Source organism: Rhododendron vialii, chromosome 13a (assembly GCF_030253575.1).
Source record: "Rhododendron vialii isolate Sample 1 chromosome 13a, ASM3025357v1".
Lineage (NCBI taxonomy): Eukaryota > Viridiplantae > Streptophyta > Magnoliopsida > Ericales > Ericaceae > Rhododendron > Rhododendron vialii.
This window is the reverse complement of record NC_080569.1, coordinates 13,205,620-13,229,145: the sequence shown is the minus strand read 5'-3', so window position 1 is coordinate 13,229,145 and position 23,526 is coordinate 13,205,620. Positions and strand designations below refer to the sequence as shown.

General features: G+C 37.4%; 3 protein-coding genes across 4 annotated transcripts; all 3 read right to left on the bottom strand.

The window, feature by feature from the left end:
- Positions 1-1,510: 1,510 nt before the first annotated feature.
- Positions 1,511-5,416, bottom strand: LOC131312637 (large ribosomal subunit protein uL1-like). 2 transcript variants are annotated; one of them, XM_058340534.1, is made up of 6 exons: positions 5,300-5,416; positions 5,159-5,189; positions 4,338-4,557; positions 3,293-3,458; positions 2,303-2,508; positions 1,511-1,752 (listed from the first exon to the last, which is right to left on the bottom strand). In XM_058340534.1, exons 2-6 carry the CDS (start codon positions 5,161-5,163, stop codon positions 1,699-1,701), a joined length of 651 nt encoding a protein of 216 aa, XP_058196517.1. In that variant the 5' UTR covers positions 5,164-5,189; positions 5,300-5,416; the 3' UTR covers positions 1,511-1,698. The 2 variants fall into 2 exon arrangements, with proteins under 2 accessions (XP_058196517.1, XP_058196518.1); XM_058340535.1 differs by having other exon boundaries at positions 5,159-5,182; positions 5,270-5,323.
- A 1,762-nt stretch (positions 5,417-7,178) lies between these two features.
- Positions 7,179-10,047, bottom strand: LOC131312640 (cytochrome b-c1 complex subunit 9, mitochondrial-like). Its single transcript, XM_058340541.1, has 3 exons — positions 9,793-10,047; positions 9,005-9,052; positions 7,179-7,366 (listed from the first exon to the last, which is right to left on the bottom strand). The coding sequence occupies exons 1-3, from the start codon at positions 9,883-9,885 to the stop codon at positions 7,319-7,321; spliced, it is 189 nt and encodes a 62-aa protein (XP_058196524.1). The 5' UTR covers positions 9,886-10,047; the 3' UTR covers positions 7,179-7,318.
- A 1,129-nt stretch (positions 10,048-11,176) lies between these two features.
- On the bottom strand, positions 11,177-22,433 carry LOC131312634 (cell division protein FtsZ homolog 2-1, chloroplastic-like). Its single transcript, XM_058340531.1, has 8 exons — positions 22,077-22,433; positions 20,392-21,123; positions 19,860-20,159; positions 17,937-18,027; positions 13,649-13,773; positions 12,715-12,807; positions 12,026-12,082; positions 11,177-11,563 (listed from the first exon to the last, which is right to left on the bottom strand). Exons 2-8 carry the CDS (start codon positions 21,007-21,009, stop codon positions 11,459-11,461), a joined length of 1,389 nt encoding a protein of 462 aa, XP_058196514.1. The 5' UTR covers positions 21,010-21,123; positions 22,077-22,433; the 3' UTR covers positions 11,177-11,458.
- Positions 22,434-23,526: the final 1,093 nt, after the last annotated feature.

Below are 23,526 nucleotides of genomic sequence, written 5' to 3'. Positions count from 1 at the left end.
CAATTAGCACCCACATCTTTTCTTTCTTTTTCCAACCTCTCTGTCCTTCCCTCCCTCCCCCGCCCAACCAACACTACCATCGGCCGAGCCGTCCTCTTCTGACTTCTACTCACCATGTGTGATGAAAAAGACATCACTCACGATATGTGCAATGGAAAAAGATGGTGAAGAATTGGAAGTCCTCTCGCGCAATTTGGTGGAGAATCATTTTTGTTTACCGATTTGTCAATAAATTTAAGGATCGTTCAAGAATATGTTTTGAACAAAGTATTTTTGTTCGATTGTATGACTTTGAAATAAAACTGTCTGTTTGGAAGATTCTTGTTACAGAGGAGTTTGGTGAAATAATCTATGTTAGTTCAGAAGTTCAATTCTAAATATGTCTCATCGAGTAGATTATCAAAAGGAGATAGAAATGTTGGGTTAGTGACGAATGGAGGAGGGGAGAGAATGGTGGTGTCAAAGTGGTAGATGCCGATAGAAGAGATGGTGGCTGGTGTTGGCCAGTGGTCTGAAGACTCGAGGAGGTGATGGCTAATGGTTGGGAGGGGTTGAAAGATGGGGTGGCAGCCGCTAAGAGCTCGGTTTTGGAGGTTGAGCGAAGCGGGAATTGAGAACTCCGAGGGTATTGAAGACTAATACAGTACGGAATAATAAATGGGCTTATATGATTGTCAATGTGTTGCGAGTATTACACTTTCTTGCATATTTTTTAAAGCAAAATTAAACCAACCAATCTTTGACCCATTTTTTTACATCATCTTTTTTTGCTGTTTTCTCTTTGTTTTTATTGAATTTGTCTATAATTTAATTTTTACGTCACTTTGTTCGTTGAGGAAGTCACTTTGTTCGTTGAGGAAATAGGAGAAGTAAAAAGTATAAACCCTATTATATAAATGTTCGTTGACGAAATAGGAGAAGTAAAAAGTATAAACCCTATTATATAAAATTCATTAAAGACGACAAAAAGACACAAAATTAAGAGGAAACACCCCAAAAAGACATGCTAAAAGTTTGTAAAAAGTTAGCTCAAAGATGACATAATTACCGGACTCTTTTCATAGCATGAGTCTATGACATTCGCAATTTATTGTCTTCATTATGAGCTGTTTTTAGTGAATGTCTCCAGAATATTAAATGTAAAAATTAGTTTAGAACTTCAGAAAATAAAAAGAAATTGGTTTTTGTACAATACGGAAGTACAAAATCCCTTCGAAAAGGCTAGAGTGGAAACATTGGTGGTTTGCAGCAGCATTACAGAATCAGTGGTCGGTTCTCGGATTGCTGGTTGGCTCACGGTCCAGCCACTCGCTGGTCTCTACATGTCCTGCCGATTGGTATAATGGTCAATGACATGGAATAACAGAGCCTCTATGTGAGTGGACAGTGCACCATACAACAGAAGAGCGCTGTCACAAAAAAGAAGTTTAGGGTTTTACAAAATCAAATACTATTTTGGTCATACTGTACTGTTAACCCATCAAATAGGATCACCAGTAAAACAAGCAAATGAACGATTAATAGATAGACCTCTCCTTGAAATAAAATTGGAAACAAACATTCTTAGGTTCATGAAATTCACGGAAGTGTCTATGTAAAAGACTAACAAAAAGGGTGAATTGCTAAATCCAGGAAAATCTTTTCCAAGCATTTGCTCACGATAAATCCTTCACTAAAGAGCTCAAGCAAAGAAACTCTTTAAAAGACGCGAACTGTCTTCCCCATGGTACTCTTCAGGTACAAGCACCTCACCTGAATTCCAATCACAATAGAACACTGTAAGCTAATTGATAATTCAACAGAGTAAATGATTTAAGAGAACAATAATAGACTCAACAATTGTCAACGAGAGATCCCATGAAGGAGCTACGACCCTTCAACAGAGTAGGCGAGTTGTGTCGGAGACTCTTCACAGGCATAAAGCTTTGTAAAAACATGATATCTTAATAGCTATTCCAAGAAAAGCGTTTTGTACTAGTTGTGAAGGCAGGTTATGTGTGATTGTTTTCTTTCTTTTTCTTCCCTTTGTCTTTGTATACTGGGGAGGGGGTTGGGGACCAGGGTTAAGGGCAAAGCTACTTATTTTTATTAATTATCAATGATCGATTGGTCAACCTGATTGCCTCTCAAAGCTAACCATACAATGACAAAAATGTGAAAAACCGGTAAATCGAAGTAGGAAATGACAAACTACAATAGACCAAAGAGACATTAAAAGCTAGTAGCAACCTACTCAGATTGAGGTAATACGTCCATGCATTCACGACAAACTCATAATTTAGCAGCAGGAAAACAGACTCACATTTTGCCAGTTCTTCTTCAACAATGAAACTAGGAAATTGACGCTCATTTGCACATTTTGAAAGATCTGCTTCTCCTCCATAGTGCAGTTCCCAACAGCAACTCCCATGCAGAGAACCTTCTTCAGTTGGAACTTAACTGTAGCTTTGGTCTCATTAACTTTAGACTCGAGGGATTCCTGGTGACTAACAAGGGTAGGAAACTTCCCTGCATTGGCATATGAATGGACGTAGTTAGACAAAAGAAAGATACCATTCCACCCAGGCAACTAAGAAAACGTTACAACTGCCTTGTAAGTCTGTATACTGACATGGAAGACTTCATTCAGAACCACAAACAACATGACAAATAACTTAGGCACAACACGATGGGGTAGACACAGAACAATCCTTTTAGACTTGCCAGTCTAAGAACAGGACTCAGGAGGGAACAACAAAGCATGAATTCAACAACCGACCAAGAAGAAAATTCCCTTCAAATCTGTGCAGCGTGTTGTATAAAAACTGCTTTGCCTTCCGGCAGTGGACATTGATAAACGATCTTAGAAACTACAAATCTACCAAAAGAGAAAACACATAAACAGCTGAGAATAAAGAAACAAGCGCTAATAATGAAGGAAAATTCTAAAGCATATTTTGATATTTTTTTGATAAGTAAAAGGTTGTAGTGTCCAGATGTAGCTCACATAATCAGTTAGTGGTACTAGAGAGCAACGATGGACACCCCTGAGATATTTTTCAACCTCTTTGATTTCTTTCCCAGACATTCAACGGTCTACACAACAATGCATGTAGTAGACACCTGCCATAGTCTGGTTGCTAAAGCATATCTTGATAATCAGTATATTAGCTTCATAAGTCCCCAAAAACCCAAGAAAAGAAAGTAAAAAGCTAAAATGGTTACAACCTAAACCTAAAGACAAAAAGACAAGAAATTGCTGTCAATTAACGAGATGTCAAATAACGGTTTTCCTTTCATCAAACACACTTGCCTGCTTTGTTGAGACCAGGGCCCAGTAGACGGGGAATCTGCTTAATGACAGCTTCTGATGCTAAGAAGGCATGGTATTTCTTTGCGAGTTTCTTGACCAGTTTCTTGTTTTTGTTAAGTTTCTTCAGACCTTCTACATCCATATACTCCAACCCTATCTTCTCAGCCTGCAGTTTACAAAGTAAATAACATGACCTCAAGATAAAGCACATTTAACACATGAACAAAGTCCCAACTTTTAACAGCGTACATAATCTAAAATAAGAAGTGAAGTATTCTTCCTTCCGTATAAGGACAAAACAAACGCTTGAATATTGGTCTCTCTCTTGAAAGAAAAGATATTGGGAACAATAATTTACTATGCATTCCAGGCCTAAAATAGTCCATTGTCAAAACTCAAAAGTAATGACTAATGACACATGTACCGAGGGAAGCATGCCAAAAATAGTGTACATGTACATGTTCCTACTTTCTCGTAGTAATGCAAGTTCATCTAGTATAGAAGTAAAGGCTCAAATACGGAAGCTTCCACCACGGACCGAGACTATTCAAAGGTAGAAATTATCATAGAATAAAAGGATCTGTCTTAGAAAATGACTTCTCAAGTATCATGATTACATCATCCACACAACGCACATTATAAACGAAGAGCATACAACAAAACCTAGAAACCAGCAATATAAGTCCAGTTAATGAACTGGAAAGTGTAGAGAACACTGTTATTTCAGCCCTAAAACGTTTTTATATGCAGACACTTGACAACCAACAAAACACTTGATACATGCCATCAACATGAAAAAAATACATATTGCAACAAAATTGACATTGAATTAAACAACCCCCATGCAAACAAATAAAAAATAAAAAGCTTTTCAAAAAAGGATTGGACCTTTATCGTCTACCATACATATGAAACGACATGCAATTTCTCATGGGTGCCCTTTCTTCAAGGGTATACGAAATGCTCGTTTTTGTAGACTAAAAGCAGCAAATACAGGATAACCGATTGAGGGAGAACAATACTAATCCGGACTGAGCAGGTTTACCTCTTCCACGTGCTGAGCATCACCAAGCATGCAAACCTTCATTTTGGGACGTGGAATGTGAGGCAACCTCACCGAACCACTGAAGCGCTTATCCTTTTGGGGATCATAGTTTTTCAGCCCAATTTGGAGCTCAATTGTTTCATCGAACTTCCGTTTTTTCTCCCTGGCATCTTTGGCAATCTGAGTGATGGCTTCCCTCAAGGCCTCACTCTGAAGCTTACTGCGAGTAAAAAAATATTCAACTGGGTTAGGGAGGATGAAAGCCAATCTCATTGGGATTCACAAGAAAGACAGCTCCATTTCAAACACAATGACATGGCATAGAATCAACGCCAATGATCAGATTGATAATTACAATGTCCTTATGCACTAACTTCTTAGCAAATGAAGCCTATAGAATTGCAAATAGAGCCTATAGAAATTAACAAATAATCTTAATTTGAAAACAACATGAAGCATAGCATAAGAAACACGCTCAAATCGCTATTCTAAATGGTCATAAACGGGGGGGGGGGGGGGGGGGGGGGGGGGGGGGGGGGGGGGAGGGAACAACTGGCAGGGAGTAGAGAGTTGCTATTCCAGATGAACCCTTCCACAGAAAAATTTATCAAATCTTAGTGTCAATCGTAACCAATGTGTTGCCCTACCTAAGTAACCATTTTCACCATTAGAATTTTCCACAACAAACAGCATAAACACACACAAACTGGATAAAGCGAAGCATTATGATACAAGAACAATACATGTGGAAAACGTAGCAAGTGTTTACCAAAACGTAGCAAGTGTTTACCAAAAAAAAAAAAAAAAGAAGCATCACATACCTCATGGCTCAAACTTTTTTGCTTCTTCAGACTGTCACCACAACAGAAAACACATACAAACAATCAAATCAATTGTCTAGATAAGTACAGTAATAGTCGAAGGAGAAGAACACACGGACGGGGAGGGAGAGAGAGGAGTACCTGTTCGATATACGATTTGGGCTGTTGCTGATTTCAAAGGAAAAACCCTAGCTGGCGTATAAGAAGGATATATATATTGCGATAATTACATAAAAACCCTGAAACTTGATCTGTGCCACAAATTACTCCCCCTACTTGTAATTTTTTGGATTAAGTACGTTTAAGTCTTGATTTTGTAAATTTTTAATCTAGTCATAATGATGATGCTATATACTCCCTTAGAGCTTGTTTGCGACAGATGTGGATGCATGTTTTATATTTTAGCTTCAGATTTTAAAGAAACTTGTTTATTGCAATTGCGAGAATATGAGAATTTTATTTATTTTCTACGAATTTTGAGTTGTAAAATCCTAAGAGCTACCAAAACTCAACTTTGAATTTTTGAGAATTTCCTTATTTTTTTTAATTTCTCATAATCTGTAGATTCTAAAAATCAATTCATGTAGAATTTTTGACAAACATTTCTACACTAGTTTTTGAAAGTTTTAGAATCTAAAAAAGTGTCAAAATAATTTTTGGCAAACGCTAACTTAGTAATTTTTATAGGGATATATTCATTATTTTTAACTATCTTTCCAAAGTTACTACTATTTTCAAAGATTTAGTAAATGAAGGCCGAATTTAACGAATTCAATTTCTAATTTTTTATCATCAATTTTTGGAAAACACAACTCTTAGAGCATCTCCAACCAAACCTTCATTTTGAAGAATGGTTGGCCTCCGGCCATACTTAATACTTCCTCCGTCCTTTTTTTAATGTCCAGTATTCCATTTTGGACTGTCCCTTAATAAGTGTCCATTTTGTAAAGTTAGTGGATAAAAGTAGTACATTTCCCATTTTGCCCCTAAAAGTAGATTCCATTTTAAAAAATTAGTGAGTAAAATTGTAATGATGATGTCTCCATAGAGGATAAGTAGGAAAAGTGAAGATAAACGTTGATGTGAAAAGTGTAATGATGATATTTTTTTAATAAGTTGGAATTACGAAGCGAGACATTTTTAAAAGGACGGAGGGAGTATCATTCTTCATATAGGAAGAATCCTCCAAAAAATGAAACACATTTTTATTTCTATTCTTTTAAATGTTATTATAACTTACATAGCATCTTAATTTATTCTTCATAAGATTAATATATTTGAAAGCATATTCATGAGATCTTTACACAAGAACACTCATCAATATATTTTGGTAATATTAAAAAAAAACTAAAAGTTCAACTTTTGGCGGAAAAGTTGAGTTTTGAAGAGAAATGAATGAGATTTTAAAAAGTAGAGATGTTTGAATAGATTCTTCATACTAACTCTTCGTGCAAAAAATGTTATTTTCAGTCTTCCTCAATTTGAAGACTTGGGTCGAGATGCCCTTATGAAGGAGTGTCACTCTATGCTCAGACTATAGATGTGTAAAGAGATTTAACCATCAATACGAAACCCTGAACATGTTTAGCTTCTCTACATAAAGAAAAAAAAAAATCCAAAAAAATATTACAGTACAAATTACCGGTCAACAAAAATAACTTCATAAACTGTTTGATTGAACCAACAAGGATAAAAGTCGCAGTTTAAGGTAGTACTATAAGATTGATTGAAAACTCAGAGCAAGTTGAGCCTAAGCTGCTCACAAGTCACAATGATCTTATCTAGACATGGGCCATCAATAAGGCACATCAACATTCACCTTGGAATCGCAGGCCGCAGCCTGGCCGAACTTACCTGAATTGCAGACCATGTAACTACGAATCCCACCAACCAAACTGAGCCTAAATGGAACTCAACCTTCAGCGAATGGCATGTGTAGAATACTTGCAAAAGTAAGATAACAACATTGAGGAACTGAAAACTGCCTGCCTTGGAAGGTTGAAACAAACTAAAACCAAGCTCGACAAACAAAATCCAAACAATCTATAAATGTTTCGAAAGATCATGGTCAAATTGTCCAAGAAGCAATAATTATTCAAACATCAACGCAAAACGTTTCGTCTTGATCTAGGAAGAAGAAGGAAAGAGAGACGAGTAATTTCATTCCGTTGGCCTCTGTCCCAAAACTGGAATGTCCTCGTACCGCTTCTGCATTATAGGAGTAAGCAAATCTGGGTCAGAGACATAAGCAGCTAAAAGAAGGTGTTGGAAAAGCAGCCGCAAGATAATGAACTGCAAGAAATCTACCATTGGCTGAAATGAAAGAGGATTCACAAAACAAATGCATATAGCTGATGAACATATTTACATACGACCTTATGAAGAATACTATATGCCTCACTAAGTTACCAAGAGTTATCCATCTGCATATCTATTGTCTATACACTAAACCAAAGGAAGTACGAGCTAAGCCGATAAAAGGGCACATAATGTTAAACTTTCCCCCTCTCTCCCCCTCCCTCCATCTCTACCCATGCCCCTTGCTACCAAAACACTGAGATTACCTCATTCTCCAAACACTTTTCTAATTTTAAGACGATAGGACCAAATAATAGGCTTCATAAAGCCCTAAAAGCATTCAAAAGGCCTATAATTGATCCAATTCCTTCATGGATAGTTGATACGACACAACACATATGAAAAAAAAGAATCAAAGGGTGAAACGATAAGGCTATGTTCATAAATGGTAAATTCTTTATGCATTGATGAAAATAGGAACCATTTATTTTCTACACTGCAAAACATTCAAATTATATCATAGAATACTGGTAGAAAATCTTCTTCAAATTTCACATATTAGAATATAAGGATGATTTCTTTTTGTTTCTTGACAAGCAATAAGGCGTATGTGCTAGAACCTAAGTAGCTTTAATTGGGCCCTTGCTTATGGATGGTAGGATTTGGTCTTTTAGGGATTAGTCGAGGACCAAGACACCGGAGCTATTAAAAAAAGGATCGATAAAAAGAAATAACACTTATTCTAGATTTTTCCCCTTAAAACATTTAAATTTTGAGATTAGACTTGTAGTGGGTAGTGGGTACACATTGTTCATTTTCTATCCTCTTATCGCAGTGTTATTTTCTCAAACTTGTGGTATGTTCCAATGTTATTTAAGCGATGGACTTGGATTTTTTCCAAGTCTTCGATACATATCTAGTTCTAAAAAATAAAGCAATAGAGGAATAAGATTAGACAAGCATGAAGCGTTTGATAAGCGTTTGGGAGGAACCTACACAGACGGGAACACTATCTTTTAGAAGTGTGAGTGCCTCTTTGCAAAAACCTTATCCTCAAGATATGAACATAGAACAATATTCTTGCAAGATAACTAAAATAGCTTTACTAATGTTCAGTATCAAATCTTATTTTTTGCTCTAGATCAAATAATGCAGCGACATATACTTCCACCATAACTGTCCCCTACTGCAATCAGACCGTGAATCCTTTATGAACTTGATAGTATGTTGAGATCAAATGGATTCAAGTAAGCGCAATATGAGATACATCTATACCAACAAAGCAGCATTTGGAGCTGTGAAACCCATGGAAATCACCATGTTAGAACAGTCCATGGTCCCTCAATTGTGCACAGAGAGCGAAACCGTAAGCTGGTTGTTGAAACAGACACAGAAGCACTGCCAAGGCGTTTCTAAACGGTCTATTCATATCAACCAAAGAGCAATTATCGAAACACATAGCCTTATCGGATCAAAAGAATTCACACCAATACGCACATCAAAAAACCAACAAAGCAAAAGAATTTAATCAAAGGATGTTGGAAATACCCCAACGTTGTTGTACTCCCAGATCTTATGAACTCCATAGTCCACAGCCTGCAAGTTATTCCATATATACAGTGATAAGCCACAAAACCGATTTCATGACAATTCGATAAAAAGCAATGCTAGGAACTAACACAATTTTAAAACACAACTTTCCAGAGCTGTTTGATGCACATGTGCAGTGGCGGACACAGGATTTTGTGTCCAGCATATATTTCTTATCGTAAGGTCCGAAGAAGAGACGATATTATGTGTATGGGTGCAGCCACCATTTAACTTTATACACAAGACCTAAAAAATTATTGAAATTTTGGGGATTTTTACCCCCCACATATATGAACTTTTAGAAGAAAAAAAAATTCACTCAAAAGGACTTGCAAGGGCTAATCTCATAGAATTTTCCCTAATTAAGCTAAAAATTAGTATTATACGCGAGATAATTTGGCGTTGTGCAGGGGCCAAGTCCCCCTGCACCCCCTTTGGACGGCCCCTGCACGTGGGCCGGCACACATCGAACTTCTCTAAACAAAATTGCGTCCGCGTTGTGTTCCTAGACTATTTGTTGGATAAAATGAGCTCAGGCCTGTCTAGTTAGAGAACAACTACCATACACCTACAGGAACAAATCTCCTCAAATTCCCGACGTGTACGAGTACAATAGAAATGTAAATCAATAACCCAAGCTAGGGACAGAAAACTTGTATCAAACAATACTTTATCTGCTCCACGTGTTAAAAATGAAACAATAGACGAACAGAGGAAGGCGGCGAAGAACAGATCGGAAATCTGACCCGTTCTCCGGCGAAAGCGCCGGCGATGACGAAGGTGGCGTAGACGGAGGTCCGTCGCATCAGGAGCTTGTAGAGGCCTTCGAGAACTCCCATTCTCTCTCTCTCTCTCTCGCCTTTGCTGATTGGAGGCTTGAAGTGTTTTTTGACGGAATGGACGACTGCAATCGCTTCAGGGTACGCGTATTCCTTTCGCACTTGAAGTCTTGAACCGAACCGGTCCTACACACAGCGGTTCTACCACCGGTTTGGTTGGGCAGTACTACAGAGGTCTCAGGCTCGTTAGGCTAAACAAGTCATTTGATTTATTTTGTCTTTATTCAATTTTTTTATCGTATTTATTAATTTTTCGTCAATTTTTTGAAAATTATTATTTCGTCATAACGAGAGAAATCTAGAAAGTAAAAAATTACGACCGAAATTCAATTTTTTTTAATAAATATTAGCCGAATGAGATCTTACTGGTAAATTTTTTTTTTCTGTGAACATCAGAAATGAGCTATAAAAAGGGTGGTTGTGCAATGAAATGGGCTTCTCGCAGAACTTACCATTGGGTTGGTGCATTTTGGGCGGGCCATTTTGGAGATCGGAATCGTTCATATTTTAGACTTTGCCGAGAACAATTATCATGCAAGTATGTTGTTCGCATACCAATAAATAGCTGATCGAAACACATTTATTTTTCAAAAAAGTGTCCAATCCATTGTGCCAGCTCATTCGGTACAAAATAAATGTAAGTATTTCATTTTTGCACAAAATAAATGTATATCAATCGGGTATTGATTTGTATATGAACAAAATAAAGTTTGCCAACTATACGGTGCAAAAAAGCCCAGTCTAAAATAAATTACTTCTAGTAGTAGTAATTTTCAAAGATAAATATGTTAGTTGAGAAAACGTAAATAAAGTGCTTGTAAAACAAAGTTTTATCAATTTTGGATGAATTGTTTTCGTTGTTTATCGAGAAATTTTTGTACCCCTTGTACTATTTTGGTTAATCTGTAATTGAATTCTTGATGCAAAGACTTCAGCAGGAACTTTACACAAAACGGTAGAATTGTGAATACTTGAGAGAAACGAAAGCAGATTGCAATCTCAGAGGGTACTTCATGCAGAAAGCAGAGGAAGCTACATAGCTGTTTGATAGGAGTAATACAAAACCAATGTTATGGAACTGTTCGATGTGTGCGGGCTCCACATAAACTTCGCGCATCGAATGGTTCTGGACATTTCAGTGTTCGTATTTGTGGACATTCATCTGTCTTCAGATTTTTACAATACGACGACTCAAGATATCAAGGTGTTGTTTGAATCATGATCATGTCGAGTATTTTCAGGATGAAAGGAAAAGATCCAAAAGATAACAATAAAACGGAGAAAACGGAAATTGGCCCAAGTAGCATTCCCAAATGCATTACGGACTATAATCAAGAAACACAGTTATACACATCACTAAGGATACCAAAGTGGAAACTTTCCTCCGAAAACAAATGGGAGGACTGCATTTATTTGCTACATAAACTGGGAGTTGGCAAAAAAAAAAAAAAACTAGAAGATCGAAAAATTGCATCTCTAACAGAATTGGAAGGAGCAATGTCGATCCCTGATATGTCAAGCTCGGAAGGAGAGCGAATTTATGTATATTACAGAGGAGAGTGTCAATCTGGGGTTACCGAGAACGGCCTTTCTTTCTTAGGAATTCGGGGATTTGCACTGAGCCGCCTTCAGTGTAAGATGAGCGCCTATTTACTCCAGCGTTGCTGTCTCCACGTCCCTACATTTTTCAGATCAAGACAAGAATAAAATTGAGACGGAGACTCCTTTTCCGACATTGAGACGATTGGGCCTGTTTAAATGTCCCTTGAATTTTGACTAAGGCCATGCGTTTTACATGGTATATCGATGTGAAAACATTCATCATTCGGACATAAAAAGACAGAAACTACAGTCGCCTGAAAACTGAAAAAGATGGTTAAAATATTGAGTTTGGTCCACTCAAGATACAATCCAGAGATCACCGCATATATGGGTATCAATTTTTGTACATAGCTCCATTCAAGGTGATGCCCTCCTCCACTAAAGTAGCACGCAAATTACTGATACGTGTACTCAGATTGAATGGAGTAATGGACTCTTACCCCTCAAAAGATTTTTTATGGACACCCATTGAAAATCTTTAGCGCCTAGCAGGCCCCAAAGAAATTTTGAGAGAGAGAGAGAGAGAGAGAGAGAGTACCCTTCCTTCAGATTCCTCTTGACGTTTAAATCCAGTGGCAATCAATGTTATGCTGACCTGAATGCAAAATCACATTGACCATCCAGTTATACTAGCCGAATGCCAATTTAACAGTATATAAACATACACAAACAGAGAAAGGGGGACGGAGATAGAGTCACAACAAACTACGAAAAGTGAATAATGCCACCCAGCTGTATTTTATCATTGGACAAATAAAGTGAACGAGTCCTTATTCTCTGTACTATTTTTTTTATTGTGCTCAGCATCCCTGTACTAGTGTTTTAATTAAATCATCATATTTTAAGGCCGACATGAAGTCACTAATCATCCTAAAAGCTTAAGCTGTTTTAGAATTAGCCCAAAAATGGTTTTTTTTTTTTTGGGTACATACCAACAATGTATATAATTCTACTGAACTCCCTCCCCAACAAGCAACTCCATTTTTAGATACAAAATATCCTATTTGTGTCCTAACAAAAAAAGCCGTAGATTGTAGAACTGACACGTGGCAAATGCATGCAATATGAATTTTTTATTTTCTTAAACAAACACTTATAACACTTGTTTCCAGGATTTATGTGGAATATTGAGTCCTAGAAGGTGCTCAATAGATAAGGTTCTTCCTACAAAGTTTGCATTGCACCCAGTAACACTTGTATTCTAAGCACTCCCAATACCCAACTTACTTGGCCACTTAGTGATGGATCTATCACTGCTCCAAATATTAAGTTCGCATTTGGATCTACAAGGTCATATATAACCTCCGCCGCAGCATTTACCTGGTAAAATGTGAAATGCTAATTAGAGGCTACAGTACAGTAAAAAGCTAAGAATCTCAGAAGTTTTTTTTGATAGGCAAGAATCTCAGAAGTCAAAGCGTGTCATCGTGTGGTCATGTGCAAGAAATGAGCATGAACAAAGCAAAAGCATACTAAACTGAGTACAAGAAACTAATATTTCCCTTAACTTTTTAATAAAATAAAAAAGTATTTGCAATTGCTAAAAACTCTTCCTAACATATTCAGCTGTGTCGATCAAGCAGCTCTGGGAAACATAATAATGACTTAATAGGCCAACTGAATGATGAGAGAGAGAGAGAGAGAGAGAGAGGACAAGTTGTGCCACCATCTGAACCATGGCCTCTAAGGATAGAAGCAAACTTTTTTATGATCATTTATCATAGACACAAGATCTCCCTGCTTTCATTTCTAGCGTGTGTGTTTTCCAGCAAGCTAGGAATTGCATCTAGGCAAGCCATTTTGCATCTTTTATACTTAAGCATTTTATAATTCAGATTTGCGTGAGAACAATATAACATATGAAAAACTCAACCCTACAGAATTAAGAGAATTCTTAAGAAGAGGGAATTTCGTGACGCTTTGCTTTCCTAAAGCCAACTATACTAATATAGGGCTATTTGGAATATTTTTTTTCCATTCATTAGGGCTGTACGCACTCAAGCCCTAGTAACTTCTTGGTAAAACAGATAAAATTGGTTGTTATCAAAATGATCAGAACTGTTTCAAAGACCACTATTAAAAGTATTCAACCACCACTGTTTTGGCCCCATGTCAATGTGCATAAGTTCCCGGCAAGTTGTAACTACTGAAAAACGCCCACCTCAAACAGAGTTAGATCGCTTCCACCAGTTATGTTCCAGACTATCCCAGTAGCTCTTTCAATGCCAATATCTAGTAAAGGTGATTGAACGGCATTCAGTGCAGCATCTCTTGCTCTTGTCTTTCCTGTGAATGCATAAGGAAACAATTTATATTCATACAGCTTGTCAGAAGCTTAAACCATAAAACTGGCCGGATAGGTTCATTAGTTCAGGATCCATCCAGTTTGAAATGCTTCATGAAACTAATCACAATTGGCAGTTAATCTAGGAGGAACTACTCATAAGAATAAGGAATGCATGACAAAAAATGGTCCAACTCAAGACCAATTCGCAATAAGTGAAGAGGCTGCCCAGGCTCATATACTAATTTTTTTTTGTGGAACAGACATAACCAATGCGGGACAAACTCCAACAATTTCCCGCACGTGCAACCCCCGACTTGTACGTGGAGAGGTAATCCAAAGGATCCATAACACGTGGATCACAACAAACAATGGTACACTAATGGCACAAACAAGAGGGAACAAATTCTCCAAAACTCTAGCTCTGATACCATGTTAAAGCATCCAACTCAAGACCAATTGGCAATGAGCGGAAAGGCCGCTCAAGCTCATATACTTGTTTTGAAGAAGATAATTAACCAAGGTGGGACAAACTCCAACAGTTATCACTAGTCAGGATCTTGTAATAGGTTGTCGTCCAAACAAAAATGCGACCATATGGGAAGTTTTAGAACCTCATTTATCTTCTTATATGAGCAAATGTAGTACTCCCTCAGTCCCAAATTGGATGTCAATTTTTGATATCTGTGTCAATTTTGTTGTGAGAGAAATAAGGGAAAGTGTATAGGGTGTTGTGTTAACTAACCCTAACTCAATAAACTCTTATTTATATAATGGGAAATCATAACATAAGACTACATTAACCAATGTGGGACTAATAGCAATACGATATTCTAACACTCCCCCTCAAGCTGAAGACTCTCCAGCTTGTTACATATCAACCAACGAAACAATTACCTCAACTACTAACATCAACAACGAAAAACAACCAACTTGTTAAAAACAATGGAACAACTTTCAATAGCAATTAGCAACGACTAATGACCAACTTCAACGAACGAAACGACTTCAACGACCAACCAACTTCAACGATTTCAATGACTTCAACAAAATAATTTCAGCTTGTTACATATCAACCAACGAAACAATTACCTCAACTACTAACATCAACAACGAAAAACAACCAACTTGTTAAAAACAATGGAACAACTTTCAATAGCAATTAGCAACGACTAATGACCAACTTCAACGAACGAAACGACTTCAACGACCAACCAACTTCAACGATTTCAATGACTTCAACAAAATAATTTCAACGACCAACGAATCAACAAACGAATTCAATGAACAACTTCAACGACTAACGAACGACTTCAACGACCAATAACAACCACCTTCAATTACCAACCAACAACCACCAACTTCAACGAAATAGACGACAAAACAAGATACGTTACCATACTCACCAAAAGCATGACCAAAAAATCCGACCACGGTACCCAGAATCACGGCTGCGACCATGACCATGGCTGATTGAAGAACCAAACCCACCAGAGACAGCGGAAGCAGAAGCAGAATCAGAATCAGATTTCATTGCAAACATGTCACCGTGCAATGAGAGGTAACCAACGGATTAAGCGACATACAGATGTGAACTATGGCCGATAGGAACTCACCAAACAAAGAGCACAACTTCTGAGTCTCAAACACAGTTGAGAAATTTATTTTGATCGAAGAACAACATACCGAGCAGTGGAAGACAAGAAATAGATCAACCAAGAGGATGATACTTAACAGCCTAAGCATCAACAGATCCCAAAAACAATGCCGACTAGGGTTTTAAGGTAAGTTCGAACCTGATGTATGGATTGTGAACACAAACTGATACTTTTGAACACTATTCAGGCACTTTCGGTCCTGATTTGGAGCTGTTCAAAGTGAAGAAGAGCTGGGTTGGGGTTTTAAGGATTTTAAGCACTGGATGAGGGATTTTTGGGTTGTTGGAGGGATGAAATCAACTAGGCTTGGAGTTTCCGGGGCTGATGGGCCAGAAAAATAGTCGCCGGAGGGTACGATGATCGCCTAGAGAAAACAAAGGTTGCGTGAGAGAGAAACCAACAAGCATTGTTCACATATGCGCGAACACTGTTCACGACGCAACAATAGAACGCAACAATAGAGATGATGTTGGCAGTAGATTTAGGGTTTCATGGTGAGATGATGATGGCGGTAGAGGGTGGCGGCTAGGGTTTTGTACATCTAAGGTGGATGGTGAACCTGCTCTAATACCATGTTGTGAGAGAAAGAAGGTAAAGTGTATAGGGTGTTGTGTTAACTAAGGCTCCGTTCCGGAAATGAAAAAAAGCCCTTATTTTTTAAGAAGGTAATTTCAAGCTAAAAAAGTATGGATTTATTGAAATCTAAAAAAATGCAATATGGATCTTGTTTGAAAGATCTCGATGAGATCTTTTATACGATCCAAAAAAATTGAAAATTTATTTTTCATTTATATAATTTTTGAGTTTGAAAATGTGAAATAAGCTGCTTATTTTTTAAGAAGGTTTCTGGAACGGAGCCTAACCCTAACACAATCAACTCTTATTATATAATGGAAAATCATAACATAAGACTACATTAATCAATGTGGGACTAATAGCAATACTATATTCTAACAAATTTCAATTCCTTATATCTTTCAATATGGATCTCAAAAAATATACAATATGGATTTTGTTTGATAGTTCTCGATTAATTCTATTATACAAAGTTTTCAAACTCCAAAAGGGCTTCAAAATTATACACAAAGCATCCAAAATACCTGAAGTACATAGAACTCGTAAGATGTCCCAGTGAACTGTTACATGGACTCGAGTTTTGGTGTCAAGTGAAGGTATGTGTCCACATGTTGGAGTCATTTAATTTCCATCCCAAGGATGCAGAGACACGACAAAATACTCAAATAATCCATTTAGCATTATCTCCTTTATTTTTTTCCAGATAATGGTGTTTATAAGGTGCCTTAGGGCAATTCATGGACATTATAGGAGTTTTGTGCGTCATGGTAAATTCAGATTACAAAACGTGCTCGCTAGGTAAATGTGCCATTAAACATGTTTGACGGGAATCCCGTACTCTTACTCGAGTGTTGAGCATCCGAAACAGGTACTATGCACATTTGGAAGAGTCTATAAACATAGCTAGAGACATACAGCTCCCCCAAAACTTCTACAAGAGAATCTACGAAAAAGGGATAAGTCCGGCCAAGTCAAGGAAAACAAGATAGAAGAAAAGAAGAAGCATATTCCTTTCAGAACACGAATGGAGCACTCTTTACCCTCAAAAGATCTATAATTCCTCTCCCGCGAAATACACCATTAAATGCAAAAGGGCAAAACATCCCGAGATTTTCTATGGCCTTTGTATGGACAGCCTATATGCTAACAAACCAAAAAATACTCACGGTCTTATCCATGCAACACCAAAAAGAGCAAAAATAATATCGCGAAGCTGAGAAGCCACCAAAGAATGCAATAATAAGTCCCTGGAACCCATGCACATGCGATGTGAACCATCAAATGATCAAAACCTTTGCCGCTTCCAAAAAGTATCTAAGTAAGATATGCAACTTGTGACGGTTCAAGGGGGAAAAACACTAGGGGAAAAACCTCATGCATGGGAAGGATCCACCCCTCTGAAACCACCCAAGTCTGGTAACTAGACTTCACCTCGAATATTCCGGGTTTGAATCTCATCCACCCCAAAGCTTTCTCCCCTTAACGCATATACAAAATATGAATAGACATGCTCAAGAACATCCAATTGCTTCCCTCACCTCCCAACCGTTAAACTTCTTTTGAAAAGCAGCCAATTCCACCGCGGCAACCATTTTGGAACCTTTTGATAATGGAGTCCCAGAGATTCTTTGTCTTGAAAGAAGGTCCTAGCAGTTAGCCCAATTAGGAAGCATTCAAAGGATTCCACTTTACCTTCCAAGATGGCACTACAATTCCTAATTCCCAACCAAAATGAACTCGACCTATCTAAGTTCACTTTTGAAAACCTGGGACCACCTCAAATCAAAGCAATACGTGTTGAAGACAGCTTTGGTTTAATATTTTACTTTGAGTTTTTCTTCAGATCCATTTTTGCTACTTCAATTCTCTAGATAAATGACCTTCTAATAAATAGAGACTATGGCAAGGAGACGAAGATCAATTAACTTTACCAGTTGCAGTTCCTATGCCCATAAGAGATGACCCCGCATTTTCCATGATAGCTCGCACATCTGCAAAATCAACATTAACCAAACCTGGGACCTGCAATTGAAGTAACCTACCACCAATTAGTACATTGAATGACTGAAACACTTCAAAACTGTTGAAGATGATAATATAAGATTCATGAGCGTACAGAATATTTGAAAAGGAACTCCAGATGTTTTAACAAATATATGAACCTCGTGCAATCCTTATCGTTACACGCACACACACACAAACACACTATCCACCTGACTTATACATCTCTTGCCTCCACTCGTTAAAGACAAAAGGTCATCCATGATTGATCAAGTAAACTGAGGGATTTGAAATGGTACGGCTTGTTCCTTCCTAAGCTTGGATAACTCCTTTGTTTCATAATGTTTAAATCAAAAAAGACAAATTCCTTTTTCTCTTTAAAAAATTAGCCATAAGTCCACATTCTTACGTCAGCTTCTTTGCTTGTTTGCAACTCATAAGTCAACCAGAAGCCTATGTATGTCAAGTAGCATCTTGGTATTTATTTCTTAGAATAGGGTCATCCCCAAGCCTATATTCATCAGATAGCGTTAACATAGTCTTCTGAGACCAACCCTTTATTTCACATAATAAACTGCAATCACATTTCATGCCCATGATTCTGAAGACAAAAATAATGCAAAACCATAGGACTAAACTCTTAGACGTTTCAAATGGACACCATTTTGGACATCCCAAAATAAAGTAAGCAAGAAGAATGGGGATGGCGTATGTATGAAAGAGTAAAAATTTACCACATAATTTGATATACCTTAAATGATATCAACATCCACTAAACAGAAAAAGAGCAGATCTACCCCAACTATTTCCATGGAAAGCAAATGCAACCAGATATGCAAAACACATTGATGACAATTGAGCCTGTAATATGTAAAACAGTAATCTATATCTAAAGTGACCATGTCACAAAATTGTTTAAACAGAACTCACAGCCAACCCCCTCCCAGCAAAGCACATAAACAATTACAAACCATAACAGTTATTGAACGCGAACCTTTACGAACTGTTAGTAAATCTATGTGTGGTTGATTGCATACAAGTATGTTGTGTTTTCCATCCATCTAGATTGGAGATAAAGTATCTTTGACACCTGATGTTCATATCTAAAAGTGACTAATGAATCTTGTCACAATTATGTACCACATTTTTTTTTTTTTTGGGTAAGGTAAAATTTTATTAAATCAAACCACATTACACAAGACAGGGCATACCCTTGTCAAACAAAACCATACAAATGGACATCAATCAAAGCTTGAAAACAGAACATTATAAAACAAAGAAAAGGAACCAACAACAAAAAATTACATGCTATCAAAAACTCTAGCTGGCCCATTCCACCGAGAACAAAGAGCCATGTTAGGGCCTGACTTCTTGACTCCTCGCCAAGAACTAACACATGCATGGATATCAGTTCGCACTTTGATCTCCAACTGTTGAACAGAGCTCCGAAAGCTTTTGAAGATTCTGCCATTCCTTTCACCCCAAACGTGGTAAAGGAGAGCAGCCAGAGCAACTTTTGAAAATTATGTACCACATTTGATGAGATTGTAAGGCTAAACAAATAAAACTTGAACTGTTAAAGACCTATAGAGCAAATGACGTTTTAAGCTTTCACTTCTGAGAGCAAAGCTACTGAATTGTTAATTTCAATCGAACATATAACCCAACCGCAATATGGTCAGTAATTTTAAAAAAAAAGGAACAATTAAAAAGGAAGAATCATAGACTTCCTTGGCATCTGAAAACTTATTAGGCTGAGGTATTGTAAACAGATATACTTATTCACTGTACGAGAATCCGAAAACAAAAACATGAGAGTTGAAACTCTAATATATGAATTATGTAATTTGTACCGTTATTATGTCAGAGATACCACGGACACCTTGTCGAAGAATATCATCAGCCAAATTAAATGCTTCAGTTACTGGAGTAGATTGTGAAACGGCAGTCAACAACTTGTCGTTTGGAATTACAATCAGTGTGTCAACATTGTCTCTAAGCGCCGCAATTCCTTCCTGAGCTTGAATAGCACGCCTTCGTCCCTCAAAAGAGAATGGGGTCGTGACAATACCAACGGTTAAAATACCCATTGACTTTGCAATTCCTGCCATTACTGGAGCCCCACCTGTACCAGTTCCTCCACCCATGCCAGCCTAAAAATCAATTTACCAATGAGAACCAAGGGCAAAACTGAATAAATGGACCAGAGTATGAGAGTTCTTTAGCAGGATTCCAAAACATATGAATTGCTTTCTAACTTCACTGATCATTCAAAAAAAGGGGCCAGATTAAGGAAGTTCTTTAGCTGGATTCCAAAAACACATATGTTATCATGATAACTCATTTTTAATTACACAGTCACACAAAACAATGAGATTAACCTACCGTCACAAACACCATGTCAGCACCAGAAACTGCCTCCTCTATAGCCGCTTTGCTTTCATTTGCAGCACTCGTACCAATTTCAGGATTCCCACCAGCACCAAGACCCCTGGTTAGATCCTTCCCGATCTGTAGCCGGTTTGCAGCGGAAACAGGCGACATGCTCATGGCTTGAACATCTGTGTTGACAATCCAGAATTCCACACCCTTCATAGAACTCTGAATCATTCTGTTGACAGCATTGGAGCCACCACCTCCAACACCAACAACTTTGATCTTAGCTTCATTGTAGTCACTTGGAATGTAGGATTCTGTCAAGTTTTCAGTACTATTGTCACCAAAGCTCTCCTTCCTTAAGATAGTAGCTATATCATTTCCCTCACCCCTACGCATCGAATCTTCGGGGTGCAGATTCAGAAAAGGGTCTTTGCTATTAATCGGGCTAACTCTGTGTGAATTCGTCGAACATTTAATTCTTGAGAGAACTGAAATTTTCTTTTGGCAAGCAGCTCTGCTCTTCTTACCGCTCTCGTTTACAAATCTCCTTCTTGGAATGGAAAATACTGGCACTGGATTTTGTGTATCGGAAGGTGAAAAGGAAGAGTGTATGCAAGTCGCCATATCAACAAGAAGGCAAAGCTGAATTCCCGAAACTTCTATACAGTAAAGAATTACGAAACGAAAATGCCCTTTTTTCTGCAGTTTAGTCACCAATCATTCCCAAGAAGCCAGAGCCTTTCCAAAATTAATCAACAAACAATTAGAAACGGAATAAAAAACCACCCCACATCCAATCTTAATAATGGCGGTCAGGATGGGTAGATTGGGTACATATGCAGTGGCATAGCCAGAAATTTAGGTCGGTGGGGGCACCATTGAGCATGGTTTTAGAATTTTCTATATTTTACTTGTAGTAAACAACCATAACATGAAAGAAATGAACTTAAGACAAAATTTGCTACAATACACATATAAATAACGAGTCTTTATGGAGGAAAAAAAAGAGCGTAAAAGAGTACTTTTTTTAAAACTTGACAAAGATACTAAGGAGGTAGTAAGTGTTATGAGAGAAAAAATGTGTATAATTTTTTAATACAAATTGTGACGGCATTTTATGCTCAAAGTTGCTATACTCAGATCGAATGCATAACCTCAACATTAATAGGCCAAGTTTTAACCACTGAATATGGCCCCAGTAAGCAACTAGAAACAATTAAAATCCCATAATTTCTCAAATATAAAATGGCGGTCAATGGGCAATCCCAAGTACTACAAGAAATTTCTGACCCAATCTCCCTATATACCAAGAAAGAGCTCCAAATCGATGTTATAATTACGCGAGGGGAATATGAAACAGTGAAAGAAGGCTATCAGAAATGCCACCATAACCAATTGAACCAATGCCACCATAACCAATTGAACCAAACACAGATAAAGAACCGCAGAGACAATGACCGACAAGACAGAAAGAGACAGTAATTAAACACACACCGACAGAACCAAGTGATATACGAATATCAGAATGACATTTAAACGACTAATGAAAGCATCTTAAAGGAACAAGTTTGGATAGAAAGGAGAGAGAATCTTAACTAAATGTCCACAAATTGCCAACTAAAGTATCAATTGCGAACAAGCTAGAGTTAAATCACATCTGGGTTTTGAATTGTTAACGAACACAAGAGTACCTGCGGAGCCGAAGAATCAAAGGGGACAGTATCGGAGGCCCTCCAAGCATATCGGAAGCAGTAACTGAGGAAGCAGGTCGGCCATTGAAAAGAGGGCGAAAAAGGGTTTTTTAAGTGACAGTATATACACTACTAGTACAAGTACAACGATGTTTGAAATGGACTCGAAGGAAAGTGGCAGTGACAGGCGAAAAATCCCAAGGAAAAGAACAGAGAGGGGTCAGGCTCCAAATGGCGAAATGTTTGGACAGGTGTTGCCTTATCGGAATTGTGGATGGCTCCAAACGGCGAAATGTTCTGTTCTTTTTCTTTCTTTTTGCGAGGCTTGGCTTCATGGAATATTGAAATTTGTCCCTTGCGATCTCGTACAGTGAAATGGGGTGCGAAAATCATTTTCAATTTTAGAAGGTCAAAAAAGTGTGCGCGATTTTAGCATGATCGCATATCACAAAATCTACGATGGATCCAGGGCTGGTTCATAAGTTTTGCAGGTTGAAAGTAAATTTTTTGAATGAGTTATCCCTATATTTTTCATACAAAAGTCGGTCTACAAAAAGTCTCCTAAAAAAAATATTGTAAAAGATTTACTATTACAAAATATAAGCATTTATATAATTATTTCAAAAAAATACAACTATTATAATACCTCAAAATCTATCATTTGAAAATTTATCTTCTCGTACTTTTTGCTGCAAACATACTAATTAAGTCTCCATAGTCAAGCTGCGTCATCAACTCCTTTTCAATAGACAATATACCCAATCCATTTAATCTTTATTGAGACATGGTTGACTGAAGATAATTTTTGATCACTTTTAACTTTGAAAAACTTATTTCCCTTGATGCAACTGTAACCGATAGAGTCAACAATATTCCGTAGGCAATCCATGCATTCGGGAAACAACCATCCATTGTCTTCAAGTAATTCAACGCATCAATTAGCTTTCCTTAATCTTTTGGCAAAACTCCTTCAAGACTTTTAATTCTGAAAATAAATCTTCCCATAGTACTCGAACTGGGTTGCCGTAGTTTGGAGTCCTCCAACTCCACATAACTAGCGTTTCTTCTTATTTTATTTTATTTTATTTTATCGCCTCAGTGTTTTTCATTAGTAATTTTATTGTTGGGCTTATTTTGTGGCTCCTAAATTTCAATTGGGCCTATTTTGTATAAAGAAGCTTAGTGCAATTTTTTTTAGGATATATAATTATATATACTATATAGGAGTTCTAGAATTTTCGGAGCCCTCATTTTAAACATTTTTTAAGGGCCCAAAGCCCATGCTTCCCTTCCCTTGCCTTTGCCTTTAGCTGGCTCTAGATGGATCACACGATTGTTATCATTCGGAGTTATAAATCACATGATTGTTATCATTGGAGTTATAAATCACATGATTTTTATCACCATTTCAAGCTACAGATTTTGCGTATGCTTGTGATTGACAAAATAT

What these genes read in the sequence shown, in the direction of transcription:
- LOC131312637 (XM_058340534.1), bottom strand. An exon ending in ATGCTCAGCACGTGGAAGAG is followed by an intron (nt 3,459 to 4,337) that starts GTAAACCTGCTC and finishes TGTAAACTGCAG; the next exon opens with GCTGAGAAGATAGGGTTGGA. An exon ending in TGAAGAAGAACTGGCAAAAT is followed by an intron (nt 1,753 to 2,302) that starts GTGAGTCTGTTT and finishes ATTGGAATTCAG; the next exon opens with GTGAGGTGCTTGTACCTGAA.
- LOC131312634 (XM_058340531.1), bottom strand. Translation starts at nt 21,009, where the DNA reads ATGGCGACTTGCATACACTCTTCCTTTTCACCTTCCGATACACAAAAT. An exon ending in GTATCTCTGACATAATAACG is followed by an intron (nt 18,028 to 19,859) that starts GTACAAATTACA and finishes CTTCAATTGCAG; the next exon opens with GTCCCAGGTTTGGTTAATGT. An exon ending in AAGAGGAATCTGAAGGAAGG is followed by an intron (nt 11,564 to 12,025) that starts GTACTCTCTCTC and finishes TGAAAAATGTAG; the next exon opens with GGACGTGGAGACAGCAACGC.
- LOC131312640 (XM_058340541.1), bottom strand. Translation starts at nt 9,885, where the DNA reads ATGGGAGTTCTCGAAGGCCTCTACAAGCTCCTGATGCGACGGACCTCC. An exon ending in GCGCTTTCGCCGGAGAACGG is followed by an intron (nt 9,053 to 9,792) that starts GTCAGATTTCCG and finishes AATAACTTGCAG; the next exon opens with GCTGTGGACTATGGAGTTCA. An exon ending in GGGAGTACAACAACGTTGGG is followed by an intron (nt 7,367 to 9,004) that starts GTATTTCCAACA and finishes CCTATAATGCAG; the next exon opens with AAGCGGTACGAGGACATTCC.